The sequence below is a fragment of the Vitis riparia genome, chromosome 5, assembly GCF_004353265.1.
Source record: "Vitis riparia cultivar Riparia Gloire de Montpellier isolate 1030 chromosome 5, EGFV_Vit.rip_1.0, whole genome shotgun sequence".
NCBI lineage: Eukaryota > Viridiplantae > Streptophyta > Magnoliopsida > Vitales > Vitaceae > Vitis > Vitis riparia.
In genome coordinates, this window is record NC_048435.1 from 8,920,773 (window position 1) to 8,945,884 (window position 25,112).

At 38.4% G+C, this 25,112-nt stretch overlaps 3 protein-coding genes across 7 annotated transcripts; 2 read left to right on the forward strand and 1 right to left on the reverse strand.

Moving 5' to 3' along the window:
* The first annotated feature begins 394 nt into the window (after positions 1–394).
* Positions 395–16,391, forward strand: LOC117915054 (nuclear transport factor 2-like). 2 transcript variants are annotated; one of them, XM_034830621.1, is made up of 10 exons: positions 395–731; positions 816–950; positions 11,154–11,460; positions 11,992–12,257; positions 12,369–12,558; positions 12,803–12,924; positions 13,008–13,076; positions 14,356–14,437; positions 15,824–15,916; positions 15,962–16,391. In XM_034830621.1, the coding sequence occupies exons 1-10, from the start codon at positions 693–695 to the stop codon at positions 16,084–16,086; spliced, it is 1,428 nt and encodes a 475-aa protein (XP_034686512.1). In that variant the 5' UTR covers positions 395–692; the 3' UTR covers positions 16,087–16,391. The 2 variants fall into 2 exon arrangements, with proteins under 2 accessions (XP_034686512.1, XP_034686511.1); XM_034830620.1 differs by having other exon boundaries at positions 397–731; positions 15,824–16,391.
* A 1,652-nt stretch (positions 16,392–18,043) lies between these two features.
* LOC117915053 lies at positions 18,044–21,902 on the reverse strand. Of its 4 annotated transcripts, none has more exons than XM_034830617.1 (7): positions 21,806–21,902; positions 20,758–21,605; positions 20,139–20,311; positions 19,837–19,921; positions 19,491–19,733; positions 18,932–19,104; positions 18,044–18,499 (listed from the first exon to the last, which is right to left on the reverse strand). In XM_034830617.1, exons 2-7 carry the CDS (start codon positions 21,547–21,549, stop codon positions 18,370–18,372), a joined length of 1,596 nt encoding a protein of 531 aa, XP_034686508.1. In that variant the 5' UTR covers positions 21,550–21,605; positions 21,806–21,902; the 3' UTR covers positions 18,044–18,369. The 4 variants fall into 4 exon arrangements, with proteins under 4 accessions (XP_034686508.1, XP_034686507.1, XP_034686509.1 ...); XM_034830616.1 differs by having other exon boundaries at positions 20,758–21,612; positions 21,806–21,890; XM_034830618.1 differs by lacking the exon at positions 21,806–21,902 and adding an exon at positions 21,683–21,788.
* A 989-nt stretch (positions 21,903–22,891) lies between these two features.
* LOC117913976 lies at positions 22,892–24,884 on the forward strand. Its single transcript, XM_034829124.1, has one exon. It carries the CDS (start codon positions 23,099–23,101, stop codon positions 24,581–24,583), a length of 1,485 nt encoding a protein of 494 aa, XP_034685015.1. The 5' UTR covers positions 22,892–23,098; the 3' UTR covers positions 24,584–24,884.
* Positions 24,885–25,112: the final 228 nt, after the last annotated feature.

Consider the following 25,112-nt stretch of genomic DNA (forward strand, 5'->3'; position numbering starts at 1 on the left):
TTATTAAATATATTTTCTATATTTTTTTTGTTTTGAATAATAAAAAACTGTTTCCAGTCTTCAAAGATGCTCTAGACAAATTTCCACCTAATTTTATTTATGCAATTTATTTTAAAAAAATTATTAATCGATGAAATTATGACTTTGACCACTGTAATAATACCCAAAAATTGTCCCATCAAACCACGTGCATTATTATAAATAAAGAAAAAAATTAAATAAGGGAAGAGAATAATGAGACAGAAAGAGAAACTCTACACCATGAGCGCACATTAGCAATAACATGACGGGGACGCGTCCTGTAGCCTCTTAAAGTGCGCCCGAATCTGATGATAGCTAAGACAGGCACAGGCGTTACAAAAAGAAGCCTAAAAAATGAAAAATAAAAAAATAAAAAAATAAGAAAAAATGGAAGGCAGTGGAGAATAGCGGAACACAAATCTATCCATCCCATAGGTTTCTCCATTTTCTCTCTCTAGATTCCCTTTTATCTCTCACTGTTATTCCATATATTTATATATTTATTTCTATTTATAAATATCAAATCTCGGATCACTTTCTTTGAATACCAACTAGCAAAATTAAAATCCCAGCTTTGTCTACGAGCTCTATAATCTGATTAGGGTTTGGGGTTTCAGATCTAGGGTTTTGATTGACATTTTTAGGGTTTACGGTGTCGAGCTGGGTTCGTAATGGCGACTCCGTTCCCCTTTCATGTCACTGCTGCTCAGGTAATTTCTGTTTTTTTTTTTTTTCCTTTCTCTCTCTCTCTCTTTTTTTTTTTTGACTGAAATTTTGGGGTTATGGTGTTTCAGGTTGGGGCATACTTCGTGGGGCAGTACTACCAGGTTCTTCAGCAACAGCCAGACTTTGTTCACCAGTTCTACTCTGATGCCAGCACTGTGCTTCGCGTTGACGGCAACACCAGAGAGACTGCTTCGGCAATGCTGGTAATTCTTCTGAATTTTGTGTCTATTGAAATGGTTGTATGTATAGGGTATTGGTTTTGATGATTTTTCCAGAATGAAAAATTTTGGGACTTGATTTTGCCATGTCAGTTTTTTTGATGAATTATATGATGTAAAATTGGGATTGAGTTGGTGTTGTTTTAGATGCCCTGTTTTTGTAATTGAGTTTTCTATTTTGATTGATTTTAATATTTTGTTAGGATTTATGTTATTTATCTAAGCTTTTGCCAGCTTATTTGAATAATGTGTTAATGTATCATTATCTTGGTTGGTTTGTCAATGTATTGTTTAGTTTTTGTGTGTTGATTGATTTTAATGTTTTGTTATAATCTTAAGTTTTTCATCCAATATTTGGTGAGCTCATTTGAATAATATGGGATTCGCTAGGCATCCATGGTTATTAATTGGGTTATCACTGTATTGGTTTGTTTTTGTATTTTGATTGATTTTAATGTTTTGTTCAGATTTTATGTTAAGTTTTTGTTAGCTTATTCGAGTAGTGTGGGATTCTTTAGGCATTTATTTTTATTAATTTTATTTTTCAGGTTATCACTATATCAATTGGGATTTATGGGGTTGATTGGGTGGTTAGTTGGAACAATAAGCTTGTATCGAGAGTAAATGGGGTGATATAGAATGTGGAAAAATTTCCGTGTAATGAAACAATGGGTATGGATTTGCTTACTGTTATTGCTAGGTAATGAAGAAGTAGACACGAATTTTAGTTGTTGGCACATTCACTTATTTATTGCTTTGTTTTTCTAGAATTCTTTGAAAATTAATAGTTTTTAATTTTTTGTTTTAGATCCTTAATGCATTAGGTGGGATTTAAGTCTTTGATAAGTCACTGAGTTGAAATGTTTAGTGCATAGCAAAAGTAAATAGGATGATTTAGAATGTTGGTGTAATTACACTATAATAATGTCTCATTAATTGGACTGTTAAATTCTTTTAATAGATTGTTGCACTCTTCTATGCATACAACAATCAACATTGGTGGAGAATGGTTTTAGGCCAGGTTTTGGCTTGATAAGTGGATTGGGAATTGCTTTCTAAAGGAAGCTTTTTCACCTCTTTATAGTCTTCCGGTGGTCAAGAATGCAAGAGTGGACATATGTGTGGTGGGTGGAGACCAAAGTCACTGGAACCTCTATTTTTAGGTAGGCCCTTTCAGGATTGGGAGCTAGAGATGAAGGTCATTTTATGGATTGCATTCATTCAATGGGAGTGCTAGGGATGAGGGTGGACATGATGCTTTGGAGGGAAGCAAAGGAGTGGCCCTTTTCAGTTAAATCTCATTGCATTTTTTTTTATAAATGGCAAGAGTGAATGTTTTTCATACCAAGGAGTTATGGGGTTCTAGTGCACCTTTGAGGGCTTGTTTCTTTGTGTGGGAGGATAGAAGATTCTTATTATTAACTAGTTGATAAAAAAGTTGGTCCTTGGTTAATAGGTGCAGTTTATTTATGATGGCTGAGGAGACATCAAACTACATTCTTATTCATTGTTTTATTTTTGCCTATGGGCAAATAATGAGTATGTATGTATTGACGAGCGCCAATCAAAAAGAAGGGGGGGGGGGGGGGGACATCCCTAGTACACAAGAGTATACAAATGATGTCAAAGGCCAAAATGGTAAACAAAAAAGCTAATGGGACCCTATACAATTAATGAAGTAAAACAAAGAAGAACAATCAGCTACCAAGGAGCCTCTTGACTACATAAACAAAAAATGGATAAAAACATCTTTCAAAACTTGTATCAAATGCTCCATCCCTAAAAGGTCCTATGGTCTTGCTCTAGCCAAATGTTCTAAAACAAACAAAGAGGGGTCATTCTCTATACTTCTTTTATATCCAACAACATTCCTATGCCACCCCATTAACTTTTTATTGACATTGGCAACATCCAAGTGACTCCAAAAACTATAAAGACTATTTGCCATAAACTTCCTTCTATGCCACAATGAAAAAGGACGTGATTGATTGTTTATTGTTTCTACACATATAGCACTAGTTAGTTAGAGGCCCTTCTTCTCCTCCTTAGATTATCCATTGTTAAGATCTTCTCCCAAACTATCTCCTATGCCACCAAAAAAAAAAAAGAAAAAAAGGAAAAAAAAAAAAACAAAAACAAACGAGTGCATGCTCACACACACTTTTGTGGGGTTATCAAGTTCCATATTTCTTTTTCCAGGAAAGCAACTCTACCACTAGTTTCCAAGGAGTTATAAAAAGATTTTACAAAGATATTTCTATTCTTTGAGCCTTTCTACACCAATCTATCCACACAAGCCTTAGACACTACCACTACTTGAATTTGCTCGAGAAAAGCCTTGGCAATGGCCAACTTCAAGTCATGGAAGTTCCTTACAAAATAAGGATTCCAATACCCATCATATCCCTCAACCTCCTAGGCATCAATTGTCTAAGCATCTTTTGATGTTGCAATAAAAACAAAGTGGGAAAAGATTCTCTTAAAGATTCTTTATTGCATCACAAATAATGTTTAAACCTCAATCTCCTACCATCACCCATTGCAAAACTAGATCTAGTTTGGATTACCTCCCAACCTTTCCTAATTGCTATTAGTAGCCCAATTCATACCCTTCCCTTCAATCCCCAAACCCCTCACCAAATTTACCGCATTTAACAATTCTAGGTTGTTGTGAGATTTTTCATTTACAATTTTTGGGTTTTAGTTGGTTTTTCTTGGGTTGGTTAGAGGTCTCCTTCTAAGTTGGCATGTGAGGGGCTTGGAGAAAAGGAAAAAAGTTTGGAGATTGGCTTTGATTTGTCTATTATGGTGCTTGTGTAAAGAAAGGAAAGGTGGTATTTAAAGATGAGTATTTTTGGGATAAAAGGGTGAAAAAGTTCTTTGTTAATCATTGTTATAATGGTCTAGAGCTCCTATAGGGTTTAGGGATGACTAATAAAGGTCCCTACTGGGATTCACTCTTAATGGGGTGGGTTGGGGATGGACCATGATAATATGGGTTGAGAATAGGGATGGGGAAAATTAAACAAACCTAGGGTAAGGACATACATACATGTATACATGAATGATAATATGGGTCAAGTCCTTGTGTGGATCCGCCTTTAATGAGGCGGGGGTGGGGCATGATAATATTGGTTAAGGTTAGGGATGGGGAAAATTAAACAAACCTAAGGCAAGGACCTGAACTCGTTGCAATTAACAAAACAATAAAATATGAATCCTATTTTTTCACACAAAAAACTCTTTAAATGAAGTCCTCATAAACCTCAAGCACCAATGATTCATTAATTTTTTTCATCATCATCATCATCATCATCATTATTATTATTATTATTATTATTATTATATTTTCTCATTTTTAAAAGTAGTTTTAATAGATTATGCTTCATTTTAATTTAATTGAAATGATGATCTTGTTATTATTTAGTAAGAATAAAACTTTTTAAAAAAGAATTACTTATTAATTTATGTTAATTACTAATTGGGTTCAAAGAATGACTCATTAGCAAGAGAAGGAAAAAGAAAAAATCTTGCACCACCCGCTTCGAAAGAGAGTTAAAAAGATTGGAATGCTCTGTCAGCTATGGGGGGACATCAGGGATAACCAAAAAATCAGGCCAGAGCTCCAGGGTTTTGATTCCAGTTGATTAATGAGAATCAAAATTCTCTGTTGGAATGTCCGTGGGCTTAATGATTTTGAGAAAAGAAAGCTAATCAAGGGAGTGGTGAGGAATCAAAAACCAGATTTGGTTTGCCTCTTAGAGACGAAGGTGAAAGAAATGTCTCTGCAAATGGTAAAAAGTGTGGGTGTAGGAAGATTTCTTAATTGGGCGTCAGTGGACTCTAGGGGTGCGGCAGGAGGCCTCCTTCTCTTCTGGGATAATATAGTCCTGGAGAATTTGGAGGTTGAAAACGGGGGGTACTCCATCTTTGTTCGATTTAGAAATTGCGCTGATGGCTTCTCTTGGATTTTCTCTGGAGTGTACGGGCCAGTGATTGGTAGCGCAAAGGAAGATTTTTGGGAAGAGCTTGGAGCCATTCGTGGCCTCTGCGATGACCCTTGGTGCGTAGGAGGGGACTTTAACTCTGTAAGATTCCCAGAGGAAAGAAGGAATGCCCCTAGCCTCACAATTGAAATGAGGAGATTTTCAGAGGTGATAGGGGAGCCGGGGCCAAGGGATTCTCCACTGACCGGAGGTCCTTTCACTTGGATAGGGGGTTTGAACTCTCAAGCTGCCTCTAGGTTAGACCGTTTCCTGATTTCGGATCAATGGGAGGACCACTTTTCAGCCATCACACAATCAACTCTACCTTGTATGGTCTCCGATCACAGCCCCATAGTCCTAGAAGTTGGAGGTTTCTCTTCAAGAAAAAACCCCTTCCGTTTTGAAAATATGTGGTTGAAAATAGATGGATTCAAAGACCTAGTAAGAAGCTGGTGGAATGGGTATTCTGTCGAAGGCTATAGCAGCCACTGCATTGCTGAGAAACTCAAAGCGCTTAAGAAGGACCTGAAAATCTGGAACAAGGAGGTGGTAGGCAACGTCCCTTCCAATAGAGCAGAGGCCTTCGCCTACCTGCAGTGTTGGGAAGCCAAGGAGAAGGAGAACCCTCTTAATCTTGGAGATATGAAGGCTAAAAATCTGGCTCTTGAGGACTATAAGAAATGGGCCCTTCTGGAAGAAACTTCTTGGAGGCAGAAGTCAAGAGAAATCTGGTTAAGAGAAGGCGACAAAAATACCAAATATTTCCACAAAATGGCCAATGCTAGGGCAAGGAGGAACTTCCTGTCTAAAATTAGAGTGAATGGGGTGACTCTCTCTTCCATTGAAGATATAAAAGATAGTGTTTGCTGAACCTACCGGTCCTTCATCTCAGAATCTGGGGATTGGAGGCCTAGTATCAATGACCTTAATTTCAAGGAGCTGGGAGAAGGAGTGGCCAGCAGCCTGGAAGTTATGTTCTCTGAGGAAGAAATCTTTGCAGCCCTTAGCAGCTGCTGTGGGGACAAAGCCCCAGGCCCGGACAGCTTCACAATGGCATTCTGGTTGTTTTGTTGGGATGTTGTTAAACCAGAAATTTTGGGTCTCTTCAGGGAATTTTACCTCCATGGAACCTTCCAGAGAAGCTTAAACTCCACGTTCCTCTTGCTCATTCCCAAAAAGGAGGGGGCTGAAGACTTAAGAGATTTAAGACCAATCAGCCTGGTAGGAAGTGTGTACAAACTGTTGGCCAAAGTCCTAGCAAATAGGTTGAAATCAGTGATGGGGGAGGTGATTTCTGATTCTCAGCAAGCTTTCGTCCAAGGGAGACAGATTCTGGACGCCGTTCTTATTGCTAACGAAACCCTTGATTCTAGATTGAAAGACAACAAGCCGGGTCTCCTCCTTAAGATGGACATCGAGAAAGCTTTTGACCATGTCAATTGGGACTTTCTCATGGAGGTGATGTCCAAGATGGGATTTGGGCATAGATGGATTAATTGGATGAAATGGTGCTGCTCTACGGCAACCTTCTCGATCCTCATCAACGGGAGCCCTTCGGGCTTCTTTCGTAGCTCTAGGGGTTTGAGATAGGGGGACCCCCTTTCCCCTTATCTCTTCCTTTTTGCCATGGAAGCCCTTAGCCAACTGTTGTCTTGTGCAAGAAATGGGGGCTTTATTTCTGGCTTCAGAGTGGGAGGAAGAGGAAGAGAGGGACTGATCGTGTCCCATCTCTTGTTTGCCGATGACACCTTGATCTTCTATGACGTCGAAGCAGATCAGCTGCAATATCTTAGTTGGACCTTCATGTGGTTTGAGGCGATTTCAGGATTAAAAGTCAATCTGAGCAAAACTGAGGCGTTTCCAATGGGGGAAGACATTCCTATGGAGACTCTCGCCTTGGTACTGGGATGTAAGATAGGGAGTCTTCCTACCACCTATTTGGGTCTCCCCTTGGAGCCCCCTACAAATCCACCAGGGTGTGGGATACAGTGGAAGAAAGGTTCAGGAAAAGTTTGTCTCTCTGGAAAAGGTAATACCTCTCTAAAGGTGGCTGTCTTACCTTGTTAAAAAGCACCCTCTCCAGCTTCCCAACCTACTTCCTTTCCCTATTTGTGATCCCTAAGAGGGTGTGTGCAAGGCTTGAAAAGATCCAAAGGGATTTCTTATGGGGCGGTGGTGCCTTAGAGAACAAGCCCTACTTAGTAAGTTGGAAGGTTATCTGTGCTGCTAAAGAGGATGGAGGCTTGGGCATTCGCAATCTAGCTATTTTTAACAAGGCCCTTCTTAGGAAGTGGTTGTGGAGATTTGCTAATGAGAATGAGTCCCTATGGAAGCAAATTATCTTTAGTAAGTATGACCTTCAAGATGGGGGATGGTGCTCCAAAGGTGTAAGAGATCGTTATGGGGTGGGGGTTTGGAAGGCCATCAGAAATGGTTGGGAGAGCTTCCGTTCTCACTCCCGCTTCATTGTAGGGGATGGCACTAGAGTGAAGTTTTGGAAAGACTTGTGGTGTGAAAACCAATTTTTGGAAGAAGCTTTCCCTACCTTGTTTAATCTCTCCGTCAACAAAGATAGCTGGGTTGTTGAGGCTTGGGAGGAAGACGGAGTTGGGGGTAGTTGGGGGCCTCGTTTTAATAGACACCTTAATGATTGGGAGGTGGGAGAAGTTGAAAGCTTGTTAGGCAAGCTCCTCCCTATGACCATTAGAAGAGGTGTGGATGATTCGCTCCGGTGGAAAGAGAACAAGAATGGAACCTTTTCAGTTAAATCATTTTATAGCTCTCTCTCAAGGGGCATCAAAACCCCTTTCCCGGCCAGAACTATTTGGACGCCTTGGGTCCCAATTAGAGCTAGCTTCTTTGGTTGGGAGGCGGCTTGGAGTAGGCTGCTCACCACTGACCGTCTGAAGAGATTTGGTTGGAGCATTCCCAACAGGTGCTTTTTGTGTAAAAATGAGGAGGAAACCATAGATCACTTTCTTTTGTTTTGTGAAAAGACCAGAATGTTATGGCTTTTGATTCTCTCCCTCTTTGGGGTGCAATGGGTGATGCACTCCTCTGTGAAAAGGAACCTCCTGGGTTGACATGGTTCTTTTGTGGGCAAGAAAAGGGAGAAAGCTTGGAGAGCAGCCCCCCTTTGCTTGATGTGGACCATTTGGAAAGAAAGGAATAGGAGGGCCTTCGATGATATTGAGAGGAACGACCAAGATATTAAGTCCATTTTTTTGTACACTTTTGTGAATTGGGCTAGGGTGTATATAAAGGAACACGCTTTCTCTTTGATAGATTTTGTAGATTGGCTAGCCACCAAGTAAGGGTGAGGCTTGTTTGCCCTTTAGTGTTTTACTTCTTTGTATCTTGGTATACTCCGTATATACTCTCTCCTTTGGCTTTTGGCCTTTAATGAAATTACTTTACCTATAAAAATAAAAATAAAATGACTCATTAATTTTTTTGGTTATTGTTGTTATATTTTCTCATTTTAAAAAGTACATTTCACGGATAACATCACATTTTAATCTAATTAAAATGATAATCCATCTCATTGTAATGAGAAGTATCATCAGTCATAATAAATTCAATGATCACTTAGAAATAAAAACCTCTCTATTAATTTTTAAAGATGTGATAATTTACACTAGGATAATACCTTTCTTTAATATGTTAATTTTTCTTTATTTTAAGAAATAAATAATAAATAAATTAATTTAATCTTATATATTCTATTGATTTTGAATATCTTTTTAATTATTAACGTTAAAAAGTTTTACAAATATTAATTATTAATCTAATTCAAATATCAAATAAAAAATATTTTTCAAATGCAAATACTATATATTGCTGCCTTTTCATAAATAAGTTTTTGTTCTAATCCATTGAAAAGAATCATTTAGAAAAATTAAAAACCTCAATGTCCAATTGGATACATTTCTTATTTTCTCTTTTTAAAAGTAGAATGTAGTAATAAATTCTATGAAGAAAGTAGAATTTCTTGTTCAAACAATATAGATTTATCTTAAATATTTAAAAATCAGTGTTAAATTTTTTTAAATTTGATAAACCTCCATAGGAGTGTTTAGGTCCAATGTGATGGTATAGTACCATGACCCAAGAATGGATTTCATCTTTTCAATGTCAACATATAAAAATTTCTAATATCTTATATAAAAGTCAGTACTATTTTCTAATTTAAAAAATGGAAAACAAGAAGTAAATCGAAATAGACGCTCATTAATATCATATTATATTAATCATTCACTTAATCTTGAATATCTTTTTTAAATATAACACGTTTTCTAATATTAAAGCGTCTTATAAATATTAATTATTACTCTAATTAAAATATTAAATAAATAAAAAATTGAATATTTTCAAATACATATATTATATAGTTGTCTTTTCATAAATAATTTTTTGTTGATTGAAAATGATAATTTAATAAAAAATAAAAGCTCAATCAATAATTTGTATCAATAACTTAGAAAACAAATTATAAAATTTAATAATAATACAGATTAGGCCATGATATTCATTTCTTTTTCTATGTTTGTATATTATTAAATATATTTAATAAAAATACTTGTGAAAATGCTTATTTTTACATGTGTGAGATAGAGGCAAGGATCGCGATGGGGGCAAGGGGGCCACACCCAACCCACCTTGCTTTTTTTAAATCTGTAATGGGTTTGGAGTCTTGCTCTTTTTTAGACTTCTTCAAGACTTCTCTTTTTTTTTTTTTCATATATATATATATATATATATAATCTTATTATTATTGATATAAAGTTGTCAGCTAAGGCTGTCTGTTGCTATTTCTGTTTTTTGTCTTCTTGTTGTGGAGCTTTTCTTTATAATTGCATATGAGTTCTGCCATGATATTGATCTAAACAACTCGTGAGTGCCAGGGAATAAAATCTATCCCTGCTTTCAAACTCACATGCTTGGTGCCTACATGAATAAACTTATTTCTCGTCAGTTATCGTTGCCCCTGGATAACCAAAAGGCTAAAGAGTGAAAGATTTGCAGGTTTAGGGATTCATTAGAATCTTGGGAAGCTTTTTATGTTTATATTGAATGTGTTGATATATAGTGTTCATTAAATACTGTATAAGAAGTGTATGTCCAGTAAGGAACATATATCCATATGAAGAAGCCAAAATAAGATAATGACTATTCTCTGTGTTTCAAGGTTTGATGACTAAAATGTCTCATTGTCACCCAAAGTTCTGACCCCATTATCCATAGTTTCAAAGTAAGCGTAGGTGTTTGTGAGTGTGCACATGCCTTTTTTATGTTGGAGGTGAAGCAGTAAGAGTTTGGTGAAACCTACTCGCTATCACACCTTTGATGTAGCAAAGAATGGAGAAGAATATGCCACAAATCATGTACATTTGAGGATTGCGAGTGTGGTGGCACCTTGTTTGGAGGATTAGTTAACAAGTTTTTTCCTGAGCAGCAGCCATAGTTTATCTGTGAATGGAAAGCATCTATTTTTATAGTTGTTACTTTCATACATGGCCTATGTTTTTCAAAGGCTTTAAAAAGAAATGATAGGCTCTTAATATGACTTATGTTGCAAACACTTGTCTAAGTTCTTAACCAAATGGTGATGCTTCATTTTGAATCCATGGCAGGAAAAGAACAATAATTTTGAGCAATATGAAATGAAATGCTAATTATGAATCTACTACACTAGAGGAAGGCCTGTTTTTACTCTTTGAAGCAGCTCTGCCATGTTGCTTTATAATGAAGGGTTACCTTCATTCTTATTTAATTTAAAAGAAAGTATCTGAACTTATCCCAAAGCATGTGTGCATTGCTAACACATTTGCAGGTTAAGCATAATAAGTGCCCACTTTGAAAGTGATTGTCCTTAATTCTTTGATGCCAGTGAACTAGTAACTAATTCGTAGTCAACCAATCTTGATATAACTTATCATATCTACTTCGTTCTAGTTGTCTGTAGCAATTTCACATCACTTCTTATCATTATGCATGCTTTAAAAGAACACACTTTGTATTTGTTTCTTGTTTTGTTTTAAACTTGTATTATTCTGGTTTTATAATGCTTTCATTGCATGGGTTCATTTCATTTTTGCTCCTGCCATGTTCTGGATTTTAAATTAGCTAAACTATAATATTTGTGTATATTCAATTGATAAGCCTCTTGGGTTCGTCTTTTGCCCTGTTTTTCTTTTCACAGCAAATCCATACACTTATCATGTCACTCAATTACACTGGCATTGAAATCAAGACAGCACATTCCCTGGAATCTTGGAATGGAGGTGTTCTTGTGGTGGTTTCAGGTTCTGTCCAAATTAAGGATTTCAGTGGCAGAAGGAAATTTGTGCAAACTTTTTTCCTTGCACCTCAGGAGAAAGGCTTTTTTGTTCTTAATGATATTCTTCACTTCATTGATGAGGATCTGATTCAGCAGCATCCGGCAGCTTTACTAGCTCAGAGCAGTCTTGATTCCAGGTTGAATGCTTCTAACACTATTCCAGAGCCAGGTATTATGATTGTACCTGAATTTCTATGGCTGCAATTCCCATTATCGCTGTGCATAATATTAACAGTTCTGTAAACATCAAATTGTCCATTAATGTATTTTCAGATGTATAAATGACCAATATGTTGCCATGGAATCTGTGTATTGACATGCAATTTCAAAATTCAATCAAAAGAATGGAACTTTTTTTTTTCCCCTGATAGGCATGAAGAGAATGGATTCTATATTAATGGACTTCAAAAATTATTATCAGCAATGAACATAGTTTGACGTAGTTTTTGCTCTTCTGGTCAGGAATACAAGATATGACTGGAATTTAGCATAAAATTGGAAACACATTCATGTGTGCTTAAAATCTGATATTGAAATTAGCTCTTGCTCTCAGAAACCTACTTCTTTAGAAGTTATAAATAATAAATTATTTCTTGTTGGAAAATTGTATGGATGGTCAATTTTTGAAAAATTCAGGTGATAGTATTTATATATATGTTCTTTGTCCTGATAGTGTGATACAAAATAATGACTTTCACAGTATCCAACTACATGCTGGGTGGAGAGATCCAAGCAAGGGAGTTTGTGGCTCCTGTGAATGTCATGGAGAATGGTCCAGTTGACAGATACAGTTTTCCAGAGCAACGGTTGCAGCAAGTCACTGAGACTGACAACATTCCGGAGGACAATTCTGGGGAGGATTCAAATGGTTCGCTTCAGAATGTGATGAACACTTTACAAGACCTCCCCCCTGCTCCTGTTGATGAACCTGTTGGAGAGCCTCAAAAACACACTTATGCTTCCATTGTATGGATTAATTCTTTTAGTTCTATTGGTTCACATGGGCACACACACACTGAGTGAGTCATTTATTTAATTGGAAGTGATTTTTTTTTTCCTGCCTGATTTTATTTATAGTTGAGGGTTGCTAAAGGACAATCTGTGCCATCAGTCTCTCCTCAGTCATATAATAACAAGAGCATGCCACCTGCTTCAGAATGGCATCATATGCCGCAGCCCAGTAATGAACAATCAGTTGCATCATCGGTTATGTTTGAAAAGCCTGCATCAGAGGTAGCAGAGGAGGTTTCAGGAGTAGAAGATGAAGGTTAATTTTCATTCACTTTTTTTTATCATGTGTTGCTGTTATTTTTCAGGGAGCGATAGTTTTGTTAAATCCAACAATATGTATCTTAATTTTGGTTAGATTGATGCATCTTCTGAAATTGTTAGTTCTTGCTATGTTGAACAAACATTTTATTCACTTTCCCTTGGATCTTGATTTTATTCTTTTAAGTCAATAGTTTTGGAGCATCTATATGATCCTTGATCCTACATACGAATATCCTCAGGTGAAATAAAGTCTGTCTACGTGAGAAACTTGCCATCTACTGTATCTGCTTCTGAAATTGCTAAGGAATTTAAGAATTTTGGTAGACTCAAGCCTGATGGTGTGGTAATTCGGAACCGAAAGGTGCATTCCCTTCTCCTTCTTTCAAACTTTATGCTTGAATTTTTGCTGAAATGCAACTACACTAATACATATGACATGACCAGGACAATATTGGTGTTTGCTATGCATTTGTTGAATATGAAGACATTTCTGGTGTTCAGAATGCAATCAAGGTCTGTATACATCTCTGAGAACTTCTGGGCAACGCATTAACTTCTAAATTTCTGTTAATAATTTAATTTTCAAAGTAATTATTATGTTTCCATGTACTAACTAGGCTTTACATATCTTGCTGTCACAAATCATTTTCTTCCTGTCACAAATCATTTTTATCTGTTGGGGAGAGCAACAGATAAATGGATGACCATTCTTCTTTCTAGCCCTGTCTAAATTTGCATTAGATCTTATGTTGCTTATTTGTGGATCTCCTTGTTATTGTCTGATTGTTTGAGGTCCTTGTCCCATATGATTTTGCTCCTTGACTATATTGTTCATGGTTGAAATTATTGGTTTGGTCTTAGATTTGGTAGAAACACGATTACTGATTAACAAGGCTAAAGAAAATTGAATAGCTTTATAAAATAGAAAAGAGTAGGATAAAGTAATTGAAGCAATAACTTGAAAGACACAATGTGGTTCAAAACAGTAGACTGCACTTGTTGACAATGGAGAACTAGAAATGCACAGCAATGGGTATTAGGCACCCAATAGATCCGTATCTTAACTGTTAACTGCACAAGCATGTCTCAAATCATGCAGTTTTGAATTATTATTTTTTTTGAAGTTAAAAAAATGGATTTTTCAGGGGAATGAAAATCAAAAGATTAGACTTACTTCTAAATTGATATGTCTTGTTGATCCATATGAAATAATGTGCACTTACCTTTAAAAAAAAAATGAAAAAAAAATTAAAAATTTGAGAAATCATCTCAAATATACTTCCATGCTACATCACAACAAATGTGTATTATGGTGGTATATTTTATTTTACCTATCAAACAAACTTTGAACATTTGTTGACTTTAATAATGTGATGCAATTGGTACAGAGTTTGTTTTATTGTTGACAGGGTTGAAACTATAGTGTTGTGGTGGACACCTTGGTATTCTTGATTGGTATATTGGCTGGTGTTGATGGTATGCATAGGTTTCAGATGAAAACTTAAATTTTCAGGAAATGTGTTTCTGCTGATTTTTAGCAGTTTTGGATGAAAATTTTGAACCAATCAGTTCTAGGACCTCTGCACCCAGAATCCAATTCTCAAGTTCACATTATCTATTCTGCTGGTGGCATTTAACTATAGCTATTCTCCTGCACTAATTCTTCCAAGTTTGAGATTTAGTAACTTTTACAACAAAAGTTTCATGTTTTTGATACTAATTTACTATGGTACTTTGATCATGCTTGGTTGTTGTATTAAACTGGCCTTGTGTTCTCTTGATTTCTGTATAGGCATCTACCGTACAGATTGCTGGACGACAAGTACACATTGAGGAACGGAGAGCAAACAGCAATAACTTATCTCGAGGAGGAAGTATGTACTTTATTCCCCTCAATTTTATCAATGTCTATGAAGTTTGCCTAAATTCTCTTTATATTTAATGTAGTGTCTCAATGATAGGAGTATCCTTTTAATGTTGCATCATTTTAAGTTATAATGATCTCATCATGTATTCTGGTGGCACTACTGTAGCATATATAGCCTTTAGATAAAGTTTTTCTCTGGTTCAAACCCATTAGATTTTGCTTTACAGGAATTCATATCCATGAAGTCCTCATTAGTGCATACTTGTTTGACCCCTGCCTTGAAGAGTATCATTGGCATTGATAGTCAAATTTTAAGCCAATGTAAAATTTCTATCACAAAAGAAAAAAGGATGGCGCAGAATTCAAGGTGGATTCTAGATTATGTTTATTGATGAGCTCTTTGAGTAGGGATCCTGGATGCTGCCCATACAAAAAACTTAAGCTGGTTAGATCATTTTGTTCTGTTCTTTTTGACATTGCAACAAACTATTTAGCCTGTTAGTTTTAAATGTTTTGATATTTATACTTGGATCAGCCTCATCAGGAAATCAGTCTAATTTTTGTTTAAAGGTTGCTATTGCATAAGATACTTTAGTCATCCTCATTCTGTAGCTTTATATCCCTATCTAGCTTCATCTAAGTCTAAAGCAGAGAGCATTTTCTCAGGAGTAGCCAAGGTTGCTTAACTAAATTGTGTGATATTCCTGTACCATTCGACTCCATGAAGGGATTTCTTTCTCCACCAGCCTTTTGAATCTCTTCTAATATCCGATAGCGCCTAAAATAAATTAAACCCATCCTTCCTATATTTCTCAATGATATCTGGTGATCAAGACAGTTCTCAAATTAGAATCATGATGTGGAGGAGAATTTGACTGTGTTCTAGACCTGCTGCCAGCTTGTTGTGATCTTATCTTGGCAAAACCATGCCGCTTCACTCTGGGGGGACATACTTTGTATTCATATTGCTTATTATGATGTAAATATGCAGACAGATCTGCACAGAATCTGAATCACTTTACTGTTTGCAAGATATGCTAAATGAGACCAAAAAGTATGCACATACCATCTTTGGGTTTTTATCATTCTATCAGGGAAGATAGATTCTAGCCCAGCACTTTCCTAGATCTGGATTGTTTTCTTCTGTGAGATTTTGCATAGTTTTTCTTTACTACATTACTTGCCGCTGACTGATGAAGAATGGTAATCTGTAATAAAATATTCCTGTAAACTTTGCTCCTCCCTGTGGGTATGCCTACTATGATATCAACATTGGCTCTTGAAATATTTGACCTTTGTTCAGTTAATATAGCATCATAGGGCACCGATTCTTCCATGTTGCTTTCAAACGCTCTTTCTTGTAATTCTGTTCTGATTGATTCTTCCTGAACAGGAAGGGGAAGAGGCAGGGGGAGCTACCAGTCAGAGGCACCAAGGGGGCGATATGGTGCTCGGACGTTTGGTAGGGGAAATGGTCAAGATGGAGGTGACCGAGACTATAACAGACCAAGAGGAAGTGGTCAAGATGGAGGTGAGCGAGACTATAACAGACCAAGAGGAAATGGTTTCTATCGGCCTAGTGCGCGACAAGACAGAGGATTCTCAGGGAACCAAGTATCAAGAGACAGTCTGAACATATCAGAGTTGTCAACTTAGACCTTCCCGGGTTTTTTGGGCCAAGTTCCCTCATCTGAGCACATTCACCTTTTATTGCCATGAACTTCAATATTGATATTTTTACAATGTTTCAGTTAGATGCGTTGGGAAGAGGCAACACATCTTTTTTGGGGTTTTCTTAATGCTTTATTTTCCTAATTAAAGAGGGAATGTTTTTGCAATTTTGAGCCTTCCATGTCTGAGGTCAAATTTATAATTGTCCTGTTCTGTCTGATGAAGTCCTGAGTTGGATATATAAATTTTATTTATGCTAATTTTAAATTCAATGTTTAACATTTCAAGTTTTTTGGTCCTGAGCCAGCTAGTTTTGAGTTGTGAAATTCCCAGAAGAAACATGCCTCAATAACAACCCAACCCCCCAACCCATGGTGATTCTTTGGAGACTGTGGACATCGTATATTGGCACTATGTAGGAAATCTTCTCTTGGGTGTATATATCAAGCTAGGATTAGTTTAACCTGTATGAAAGGTTGGACTTTGGAGAGCCCAACCAGTCCTAATACAAATTGTATGCAAATTATTGGGAAAGCGCGCTCTTACCTTTTGCTCGATTATACAGCTCAGCTGCAGCGTGCCCCTTGATTTGATCGAACACGAGAGCCGGGGTTCACTTTGTTCTCGTGTGCTTCATGAGGTGTTTCATAGCTGATTTGAAGTTGCATTGCAAGCTAACTCTGCAGAGGATCAGAGTACAATGTGCTGTACGCGAATAGCAGGGGCTCATCACATGAGTCAGCATGGTCGCAGAAATGGTAACCTTGTGATCCAGTTCTCCAGCACCTAAGATTGTGCAATGGATCTTTCAAAAGCATATTAACTATTACAACAGCAGCAGCAAAAATCAGTTGGATTTGCGGGCTATCAATTTATCAGTTGGAGATTTTCCCAGAATCATCAAAGCCCTTCGGAGTTAATCCTCATGCCTTTTCGAAGTTAAACCAACAAAATTTCAAAGGTGAGAAGGCTGAAGCAGTTGATGCAACTCTGGCCAGCAGAAGAGCTGAAGTTTCTCCTTTAGTTGGCAAGTTGGGTGGGGCCCCATCATAGTTACCTTGCAAGGAGATGACTCTCTCATTCAAGTTTTGTGCATGCACAGAATAGGTAAAGAATGAGGCAACAATAACAAGAGGAATGACTTATATTTATAGCAAAACGTAGAAATTGAAAACAATTGATGCAGGGAATTAAGTGCAAGCCATAGGTTTTCAGGAACTCAGAAGTATTATAGCCTTCTCCCCTGAAAAGAACAGCTAACTTTGGAAAATTAGAATCCAAGCAATTTCACAGAGCACTCCTGCTCCCCTTGTCATAATACTCGTATGCTAATAATACAAGGCTAGGACGCAAGTAAACATGATGACATCTTAGCCAATAACAACACAACTTGGTAATCATGTGTTATAAGGCAAGTGGCCATGTGGTTGTGTAGGCCCTGGACACAACCCACACGTGACCGGGCTTCTAAGTTTGGATGGATTGCAAGATTCCCATTGATAGAATTCTTTTATGAGTGTGGAGTGCCGTCTTATATGTTTGAAAGGTTGTGGCTCATTGGGTGGGTTCATGTAGCTCCTCAATGGTGCTTGTTCACTCCCATGGAATGGCTAGCTTTGCCTGCAAATGTTTAATGCACAGCTTACACATGACACCTATTAAGAAGTAAGACCCAAGAAACCACCTGACTTGGCACTCAACATCCAAGAACCAAATCATGAAGGAGGGCTGAGGTTCATAACACCCTGCATCTCATCTATCATTTCATTTTTTTGCAATAATTGGAAGCTACCAAAATGATGATGGGACTATGCATTTCTAACTCTACTCATTCAAACCTACTGAAAATATGCCTCCTTAGGTAGTTCCACAACATGAGAGAGACCCTGATGAGAGTCATACATGTATGCCCATCCTATTTGAATGTAATGCACTTCATCCCTCACTCTCAAGAAACCTTAATCTGATTCCACCCTGTAAAAGAAAATACATGATTTTGAATTACTAGTATCACTTCTTTTATTCATAAAATACTCCCACCCAGTGTGGGGAACCCATAAAAACAACTTACATTCTTCACTTTCTGAAATTTCTACCCATATCTGATTGTGTATGAACAGATGTTTTATTTATTAAATCTGGAACAGGTTAGAAGCACAACCTGAAACACTACTAGATAGTTTTCAGTCTTCTGACCGAGGGCAGGGAATGGTTTTCCCAATTTTAGCACTTATGTGGCATTAGTGGTTGAATATTAGTTCAGCCGAGTTAGGCATTTGCAGAAGTAGCGGCTTCATGGAAAAGGGACACCAGGATGTGATCCTGCATCGATGCATTATTTTCCTCTTCCTCCTCATCTGTTTCCCAGAGGAAACGGGCATATGCTGCAAGTACATGACTGAACACAGAAAATAGGCCAAATAATTAGGAATTGTAGGTATATAAGCTCACAACTTCCTCAAGAAGAATAATATAGAATCTGCTAAAGAGAGTCCATAGTCTGATTAATATGGGATATGCACCTACATTTGGGAAGTGGGTTCCAATGTAGGGAGGAGACTTCCCTGGGAACATGGATCCAACCTCCAACATTACCAAACCCCCCATTCTCAGTTGCATTCACAAGTTAATTGATTTCTCTGAAGAGATGTCTATGATCATCCAATATATGATGGATTCTAGCAAAAAAACGAATGTCTTCAGTGTGCCAAGTGTGCAGTGTGACCCTTACAGGACCATAACTTTGGTTTGCAGTAGGGACTTTTTTTTTATTTTTTATTTTTGTTCCTTTTTCATATTTGATATGCTTTTATTAAGTAAAAGTTTGTACCTATCGCCTGGAGTAGCTTGAACTGCTTGCTTAAAATAAGACAAGGCTTTATCTCGATCATGATGAAGTTCCCATGCTAGTTTAGCATACTGTGATATGATTTCACCGTCTCCAGGATCAGCTAGTATAGCACGAGAGTAGTATTCCTCGGCTTTCTGGAGTTCTCCCTTTGTCTGCCATTCAAACAGGTGTGTGTAGTCAAGTAAACAAAAGAATGATCCAACATACATCAAATGGACTGACATGATCTGGCACGTTTGCTTTAATTATGAACTCAATCAGCAATATTGAAAGAGAAGCTCCATAGATGGTACAGTCTCATTTTTTAAACAATCATCTATGACAAAGGTTCTTTATCATGGAGAATATTCTCATTTAGAAAGCTGCCTATTTTAAGGTAAAGGATTTGTCAAGTAGGTTTATCATGGAGATATCTCTACATTAAAACTCAAGAATTGGTTTCTCATGTAGGTTTATTTTACCTTCTTTGTAAATAAGCATTTATAAACTATGATCAGCTAAGCATTAGAAAAGATAGGGCAGGATATGGAGATCTTACCTGAAACAAAAATTGAGCATAATTCCTTAGGAACAAGGGGTTGCAAGGATTTTCCTCAACCATCTTCTTGTAATGCTCCTCCACTTTGCTGATCTCACTGGCATTGATTGAACTAAAATCAACACAACCAACACTACCACAAGCTGCCACATCAATTCCAAGACCAGCTGCAGGATGCAAAGAAGGGCTTGCTGGTTTGTTTTCATCTTCCTGATCCAAGTTGTGAAATTCACTCAGGCCTTCCTGTTTGTCAATATGTGATTCATGAAAGATTAATGTTAGTGGCTTTCCAACAATATATGTTGTAATTAAACATTCACAAAAGACACCACTCTTGGAAAAGCACCTCCACAAGTCCTTGTTCTGCAGTATCATCTTCCCCCTCATCCTCTATGTCCCAGAGGAAACTGGCTTTTGCTGCAAGAACATGGCTGAAACAAGAAGTGAAAGACCAGTTAACTTTTCAGATGTTTTGGATACATGTCTTAGAGCCATGTTGATAAGGCTAGACAATGTTTTCTTTCCAACAATCTGTAGTAAATCATTATAGAATAATGCCGCATAGAAATCAAACCAACCCAGTGAATGGGACAAACATATGAGAGCTTGTTCTAAAAAATGTAAGAAGAATGGGAAGAAAGTATTCACCTATCTTCAGAAGCAGCCTTGGCAGCACGTTCAAAGTAACTCAAAGCTCTAGCTTGGTCACGATGGACATCCCAAATCAATTTAGCATATTGCATCAATATTTCTCCATCTTGAGGATCTGCTAGCGTGGCACGTGAGTAGTACTCCTCAGCTCTTTGAAGGTCTCCTTTGGACTATCAGTGAAAATTTAGAATATGTTATATGAGGAAGGTTCATTCTTACTCATCAAACAAATCAAATTAAGCATTTTATTCACACACGCATACACAGAGAAAGGTACTCAGGAGAAAACAACCACCAAGAATATTGACTAGTGTACAATCATTACTTGAAGGCTGATCTCCCCATATATCTTCAATTAAGTGCTGGCAGCCCAGAAAATACAGTCAATGGGATGTTAAACTTTCCCTTTATTCCATTAGAGAAACTGGAATTGGGTGTTACTCTTCTAGGATCCCCATCCTAGAAGCAGCCTCTCAACCCAAATCCATTCAACTGATAGCCCTATGAATTGGTGTTGTTATAATTGAGCTCGATTTTATTACATTCGATGGCTTCCTGCCCCACTACCTGACTGACCAATGTAGAAGAAAGCAGAGAAAGTATGGATAAAGCTCACCTGCAGAAGCTGAGCATAGTTTCTCAGAAACAGAGGGTTGCAAGGATCTTCATTAACCATCCTCCTATAATACTTCTCCACATCGCCACTCTCATCAAAATCTGCAGCTGCAAAGTCAACACGACCACCACCAAACCCAGCACCATCCATCCCAAGCCCTGTAGCAAGATACATGAGAGGACTAACCGGCTCAACTCCATCTTCAACACCCAACTTCTGAAAACCATTCCCATCTTCTTCCTCCTCTTCCTCCTCAATCAGCCCCATAGTCTTCCTCCCAAAGCTGAATTCACGACTGGCTGTACCTCTTATACTCTCTTCAATTGTAATAGTTTTCTCCAACACGAATACCTCTCCCTGTATCTCTTCTTGCTGACTCCCTTCTTCACCTTCAACCCCTTGTGTCAAATTATATATAGAGAAAGACGGGGTCGTCTCCAACATTGCTTTGTGGGTTTTATCAAAATACTTCTTGGATGTATTTGATTCTGATCTACGGAACTCTTCTAAATCAAAAGAGCTATGGCCCAAACCCTCCAAGTTTCCCTCAGACCGTGACCTCCGAAAGCCTTTGGGGTTAATACTACTATTGGGTTCCTGATCAAAGGAGTGGGGGAGTGGAGATGAGTTGCAGGAGAATAAGGGGAAGCTGAGGTGCCCACTGTGAGAGAAGGGGATTTTGGTGGTGGGGTTGCCGTGGCTGCTACTCTCAGAGTCTCTGCTAGGACTCTCAGAGAAAGGTGAGAGGAAGGTGGTTCCAAGAACTGGGGTTGACGAACTTCTCAGTAGCATTTCGTACAAGCTTTAATGGAGATCTTCTGCTTGCTTCAAATCGTTGAAGCTCCGATCTGGAAACTTGAAGAGGACAAACAATTAATTTAATAATTAAGACTACATTTTCATAAAAAAAAATATGTATAATAACCTTCAGTTCTTGATCTATTCGTATTAAATTGTAACAATTAAAAATTAACTTTCAAGCATTCACTGATCTCAAAAATGAAGGAAAAAAAGAAAGAAAAGAAAAGAAAAAGAAAGAGGCTACTACTTCCACAGCAAGATGAATGTGACTCCTTTTCCCAAGCATTATAAAATTAGTCTCCTTCGAGTGTTTTCTAAAGTTGGTATGCATGAGCTTCGTGTGATATTTTGCCTCTTAAGCTTTCATTTTACCATAAAGCAACTCTCTCTCTCTCTCTAGGAAGGCACGTGTGATTGCTGGGACGTGACGTGTCTTCTGCAGATTCACTGCAGCCCCCACTCGGCGACGTGCCTCGTCATGGGAACACTGCAAATCCAAGGGTGGCCCATACTGGGGAATGGGCCCTCTCACCATGATTCAGGTCCATTTGTTTCTACGCTCTCAAGTCACAACCACCATGGAACAAAATGAGAGAACAAAGCAACCGTAGTCGTGGTGAAGAGGTCGATTAGGCCCATGGGTTTTGGTTGGGCCTCACATTGTGCTTCTATTTGACATAAATTGAAGCCTACAAAGTTTGATTCATTTCGCCAATACTGACATATTTTTTTTTTTGTAGGTTGAGCATAATCATGAGCTAAATTTATACATAACCCATTTAATAAACAAAATTTTTAATCAAACTTTATAAAAAGATTTTGGTCCAAATTAAATTCGTATTTGACTAAAAGCGCGTTTCTAACATTTCTAATACTTGAATGATGAAAATTTTCTAAGCATTAAAAATATTAAAAATACTTTCTAAAATCATTACCAAACGAGTTATAATTAAAATTTGATTTTGATTAAGTAGGTCAATTGAATTATAAATATATTAGTCTTAGTGGTTAATCATATTATGTCAAATATGATTTAATTTAACTTGATTATTAAATAAATTATACGAGAGACATGAACACACGCTACGAATTGCCGTGGCTATTAAAGGTATTCACTAGTATATGAAATGTTAGTTTGCAATATATTTAAGCATGGGAATGGGCATTTCCTTCCACCACTAGTTAATAAGAGATCGTTATTGGCGGTGTAAGGGATTATTATTCATTGATATATTTAGGAGGTAGGAGGTGGAGAGTGATGTGACAAGTGTTGTAACGCAGCTGGGTCCATGGGAAACGGCCACATCGACGGAGGACCATCGACTCCAACATTCCGAAACCCCAAGAATAGCAAAATCCCAATGGATTACTTCCCCATATATCACAAATTCCACCCCCCACACCTTTCTCCAACCAGGTCCCAACCTATTTCCATCTCTGGGTTTTATGCCCGCAGATCCACCGTCGTCCTTCTCTCGGACGGCGAGTGGGCTCAATTAACTCCGCCATAACCCAGTCGCCACTCACTTTTTATTCTACAATGTCTCGCCTACGTCCTTTGCAGCTCCTCGAAATCAACCTCATCTCCGCCCAGGACTTGGCCCCCGTCGGACGATCCATGCGCACTTACGCGATCGCTTGGGTCCATCCCGATCGCAAACTCTCCACCCGCATCGACACCACCGGCCACAACAGTCCCACCTGGAACGACAAGTTCGTCTTCCGGGTCGACGATGAATTCCTCAGGGCCGACACCTCCGCCGTCATGATCGACATCTATTCCCAGCATTGGTTCCGCGACTATCACGTGGGCACCGTCCGGATTCTTGTAGGGAACCTTATTCCGCCCTCGGTGCGGCCGGGCCACCGCACCCAAATGGGCATGCGGTTCATGGCGCTCCAAGTGCGGCGGTCGTCGGGCCGGCCGCAGGGGCTTTTGAACATTGGTGTGGCGCTGCTTGACAGCTCCATGAGGAGCATGCCTCTCTACAGTCAACTCAGCGCCTCGGCCGTTGGGTTTCATGATTTGGTAGGGGAGGATGACCCAAAAAAAATAAATAACAATAATAATCAAAATCCGCCCTTCGAAAAGATAGTGCTCCGACGTTGCAAAAGCGAACGCAGTGACCGCCTGGTTAGTGAGGCAGAGTTTTCCGATTTTCCTGCGTCGTCTGTCAATGGCTCAGAAGTGAGCGGGCCACGAAAAAGGAATAAGACAAGTGGAAAAGCGAGTTCGATGATAAGCGGATCGAGTGCAGGAGGGCGAAGTAAAGGGAAGGTGAAGAGTGGAAAAGCGAGTTCAGTGATTAGCGGGTCAGAGTTTGTGGATCTCCTGAAGAAGAAGTCTGGTGCAAAAGCCAGTTCAATACTAAACGGGTCTGAAGTGAGTTACCCAGTGATCAAAAGCAAAGGCAGTATTTTGACAGCGGGCAGCACTGATTTAGGGGAACCCCTGATGAAGAAGACAAATGGGAAAGCCGATTCGTCAATCAACAGCTCGGAGGGTGGGGAATTCACCAAAGGAAAGGTGGGAACCAAATTTATCGGGTTCGACTTCGGATCAAAAGCGACTCCAAAAACGTCCGGATTAGAGTTCTGGGGCCCAGGGAAAGGAGGGTTAAGATCCTTCAAGCTCAACGATTACGGAGGCCCCAAGAACATCACAACCGGATCCATGTTGTCGGAGTCAGAGGTGGGGCCATCGCCGTCGGAGGTGGCGGCAGCCATCGCCCACGATAGATGCCGGCAGGCGGAGGATGGCAACAACTCCGCACTGGACGGATGGAGCTTGAACAGCAGCGAGGAAGGATTGCGGTCGAAGCTACAGAGGTGGCGGACGGAGCTGCCGCCGCTGTACGACAGAGGGGCTTACGGGATTTACAGAACCCCAGGCAGACACGTCCGGAGACACACGGAGGGTGACGAACCAGACGGAAGCGGATTGTTTTCGTGCTTTGGGAACATATGCGGGTACGAGTGCTCCATAGTATGCGGAGGCAACCCTAACCCTTCCTCCAGGAGGTAGCAATCCAGTAGCGTTCGACCCCTCTAGGCTCTCCCACAATCTCCAACTCTTAGCCCCTCTTTTTCCTTTTTAATTTTTTTAGGACACCCCACTGGAGTGAGGGAACCAGGACTGGGTTTTGGTTAGCTTCTTGTTTTGTATTCTTATTTTTTATTTTTTTCATTTTTGTTTTCAATCATTCTTTGTCTCATTTTCTGCCAGAAAATGATTCCCAAGATGGAAATCCAACGACCAGAATGAGTACACGGTTGGCGGCTGTAGAATCTTTCATCTCTATGAAAATATTTTTTCAATTTTCCCCTCTCCATCTTTGTTGTTTTTCCTCTTTGGGATTGCTTTACTTTTACCATATATTTGGTTTGTGAAAAATAAATAAATTAAAGAGGTTTTTTTTTTAATTTTTCAATATTTGATTTTTTTTTATATAAAAAATAAAAAAATTAATCTAATTAAAATTAGTTTCAAACTTAAAATATTATTTTTATTTTTACAAATAGAAAAACAAAACCATATTTAGGATAAGAATTAA

Bases quoted from the DNA above. Each gene is read 5' to 3' on its own strand.
- LOC117915054 (XM_034830620.1), top strand. From the start codon at position 693: ATGGCGACTCCGTTCCCCTTTCATGTCACTGCTGCTCAG. The intron at 951-11,153 runs GTAATTCTTCTG...TTCTTTTCACAG, and splicing joins AGACTGCTTCGGCAATGCTG to CAAATCCATACACTTATCAT. The intron at 11,461-11,991 runs GTATTATGATTG...TGACTTTCACAG, and splicing joins TAACACTATTCCAGAGCCAG to TATCCAACTACATGCTGGGT.
- LOC117913976 (XM_034829124.1), top strand. From the start codon at position 23,099: ATGTCTCGCCTACGTCCTTTGCAGCTCCTCGAAATCAACCTCATCTCC.
- LOC117915053 (XM_034830617.1), bottom strand. From the start codon at position 21,549: ATGCTACTGAGAAGTTCGTCAACCCCAGTTCTTGGAACCACCTTCCTC. The intron at 19,734-19,836 runs GTGCTTTTCCAA...ATTGACAAACAG, and splicing joins CAGAACAAGGACTTGTGGAG to GAAGGCCTGAGTGAATTTCA. The intron at 18,500-18,931 runs GTACAAACTTTT...TTCTGTGTTCAG, and splicing joins CAAGCTACTCCAGGCGATAG to TCATGTACTTGCAGCATATG.